This window comes from Solanum tuberosum, unplaced genomic scaffold (genome assembly GCF_000226075.1).
Source record: "Solanum tuberosum cultivar DM 1-3 516 R44 unplaced genomic scaffold, SolTub_3.0 scf00338, whole genome shotgun sequence".
Classification (NCBI taxonomy): domain Eukaryota; kingdom Viridiplantae; phylum Streptophyta; class Magnoliopsida; order Solanales; family Solanaceae; genus Solanum; species Solanum tuberosum.
The window spans coordinates 648,499-651,267 of record NW_006239263.1 but is presented as its reverse complement, the minus strand read 5'-3'; the positions used below and the strand labels follow the sequence as shown (position 1 = coordinate 651,267).

At 31.2% G+C, this 2,769-nt stretch overlaps 1 protein-coding gene across 1 annotated transcript; it reads left to right on the top strand.

The window, feature by feature from the left end:
- Positions 1–472: 472 nt before the first annotated feature.
- On the top strand, positions 473–1,863 carry LOC102592400 (anthocyanin 5-aromatic acyltransferase-like). The gene has a single exon (XM_015315097.1). It carries the CDS (start codon positions 473–475, stop codon positions 1,850–1,852), a length of 1,380 nt encoding a protein of 459 aa, XP_015170583.1. The 3' UTR covers positions 1,853–1,863.
- The last annotated feature ends 906 nt before the right edge of the window (positions 1,864–2,769 follow it).

The window sequence follows — 2,769 nt, the reverse complement described above, 5'->3', positions numbered from 1 at the left end:
CAGCTATGACATATGTTAAAAGTTTGGCTCATCTATGCCATTTTCGTTTGAGAAAAAACTCATCATTCATGACATTATTTGTTAACTGAAATGACATAGATGAGACAAACTTTTACTGAATGACATAAATGAGACTTTTCTCAAAGTTCGATGGCATTTTGAACTTTAATTTTCACTTTTAAAAAATTGATTCAAGTAATGATGTGGCTGAATCATAATTGACCACGTTTGAAAAATGATTTTGCAAGATCGAAAATATTTTAAGTTAACAAATAATGGTATGAATGAGTCTTTTCTCAAACTAAAATGTCATAAATAAGCCAAACTTTTAACATATAGCATAAATAATTCTTTTCTATGACATATTTAATTATTTTCCTTTTTTATTATAAAAACATATTTACTCTGAATCGCAAAGTTGACGGCTATATAAGCCAAACATATTGATCTCTTTTGTTAACCAAAGAGAAATATGGCTTCGATTATTGAGCAATGCCAAGTTGCACCACCTACATGTGCCACAGATAAGCTAACACTCCCTTTAACTTGCTTTGATACTTTGTGGATATTACATAACCATCATATACCAAGGATTCTATTTTATAAACTCCACAATATTGACAAAAATAGTTTCATCCAAAACATTATTCCTACTCTCAAACATTCACTCTCACTCACTCTCAAACACTATCTACCACTAGCTGGCAACCTTGTTTGTCCATGGAATTCTACCGGTTATCCTGAACTACGTTATGTAAAAGGAGATTCTGTATCTGTTACTTTTTCTGAAAGTACTGACATGGATTTCGATTATCTTGTTAGTAATGATCATACACATAATGCTAAGGATTTTCATCCCTTTGTTCCTAAAATCGCGGAACCTAAAGATGCATCCGGGGTCCAATTTGCACCGGTTTTAGCTATTCAAGTGACACTTTTTCCGAATCATGGCATTTCTATTTCTTTCTTAAGCCATCATGTTGTTGGTGACGAATCTACCATAGTAGGGTTCATAAAGTCATGGGCATTGCTCAACAAAAATAACGAAAATGATGAGTTCATTATTATTCCGTTTTATGATCGGTCTATTGTCAAAGACCCTTATGGACTAGGAGATTGTATATGGGAAGAAACGAAGAAACATAAGACAAAGATGAGTTACATAATTGTGACTCCTCCTCCTCCTCCTGATAATAATAATAATATAGTTCGAGGTACGTTTACTATAAGACGAGATCACATTGACAAACTCAAGAATTTAATATTATCAAAACGACCTAGCCTGACTCATGTAACATCATACACTGTAACAGGTGGTTATGTATGGAGTTGTTTGGTAAAATCAGAGGTCGCGACGGAAATAATAGATGAGAATGTAATGGAATACTTTGGATGTGCGGTAAATTACAGAGCGCGATTTGATCCACCACTTCCTTCATCTTATTTTGGGAATTGTATCATTTGGTACATTGCAAGTACAAAGCATGTTGATTTAGTAGGAAATAATGAAGGATTTATAATTGCAACGGAATCGATTGCAGAAATTATTTATAAAAGGAACAAGGATGAGGAATACGTGTTGAATGGTGATTGGTTGAAAGAAGTTGGTGCGGCGTCAAATAAGGGTCGATATCTTGCGATTGCTGGATCGCCAAAATATGACTTATATGAAGCTGATTTTGGTTGGGGAAAGCCAAAAAAATGGCACTTTATTTTTTTCGGGAGTGGTTTATTGATGTCTCTTAGTAAGTCTAAGGACTCTGATGGAGATTTGGAAATTGGTTTGTATTTGCCCAAAACTCGAATGAATGCTTTTGCTGCTATATTTACTGATGGACTCAGCGTCCTGTAGCCCGTTTTCATTTCATGAATGTCCTGATGGGCTAAAGTAGAGTTCTGCTGCTTTTCTAGAGATATATGATGATCAAAATCATTTCTATTACTTCTTGTTTGACTTTGTATTTGTGTTTTTCTTTGAATAAATTTCAAATTATAAGTTGATTTCGTCTAAGTGAGCTTTGTTACTATAAATTGATGTGTATTTTTATAAAAAACCATACAAGTTTGAGCATGGCTCTTATAATTGACATGATACCCCATAATATGTGGTTATGTATGGACTTGTTTGATAAAATTATGACTTCGATTATTGAGTAATGTCTCCTAAAATTAGCATTTCTTTTGTTTTTCTCTCTCGCGCATATTATTTCTCCAATTCTCCTTTTATGTAGTTTATTTTCCTGATTGTTTTGATTGTTCATAAGATTCATTTATAATAAATCAAATAGAGATGAATATAAGAATACTTACACAGATTTAAATTTAAATAACTTTGTATGTAAAAATAGTTCAATTAAGATGCGTGCTTTTAACCTCATAAAAAATCAACTGTATTATTTTTAGGATAAACATAAATAGTTATTTAAAATTTTAGCACTATTTTCATGTAACCAAAAACCAAAGAGACTATTTTTCCGAATTATGGCTTATCTATTTATAACTAGATATAGGACCCCGTGCCAGCACGGGGCCCAATATATATATATATATATATATATATATTTTTTAATTTATGTTATATTATGAAATTTGATAAGTTATTGAAAATTTGATATGATTTTAAAAATATTTTAAATTGTTAGCTATTGTGATTTGTAGTACTTCTTTTTAACATAATTTTGAAAATAATATTTATTACTCTATTTGTTCTAATTTATGTGGCAGATGCAGAATTTCAAATATTAACCCTTTTTTATATGTCTCTTTAAT

Bases quoted from the DNA above. Each gene is read 5' to 3' on its own strand.
- LOC102592400 (XM_015315097.1), top strand. From the start codon at position 473: ATGGCTTCGATTATTGAGCAATGCCAAGTTGCACCACCTACATGTGCC.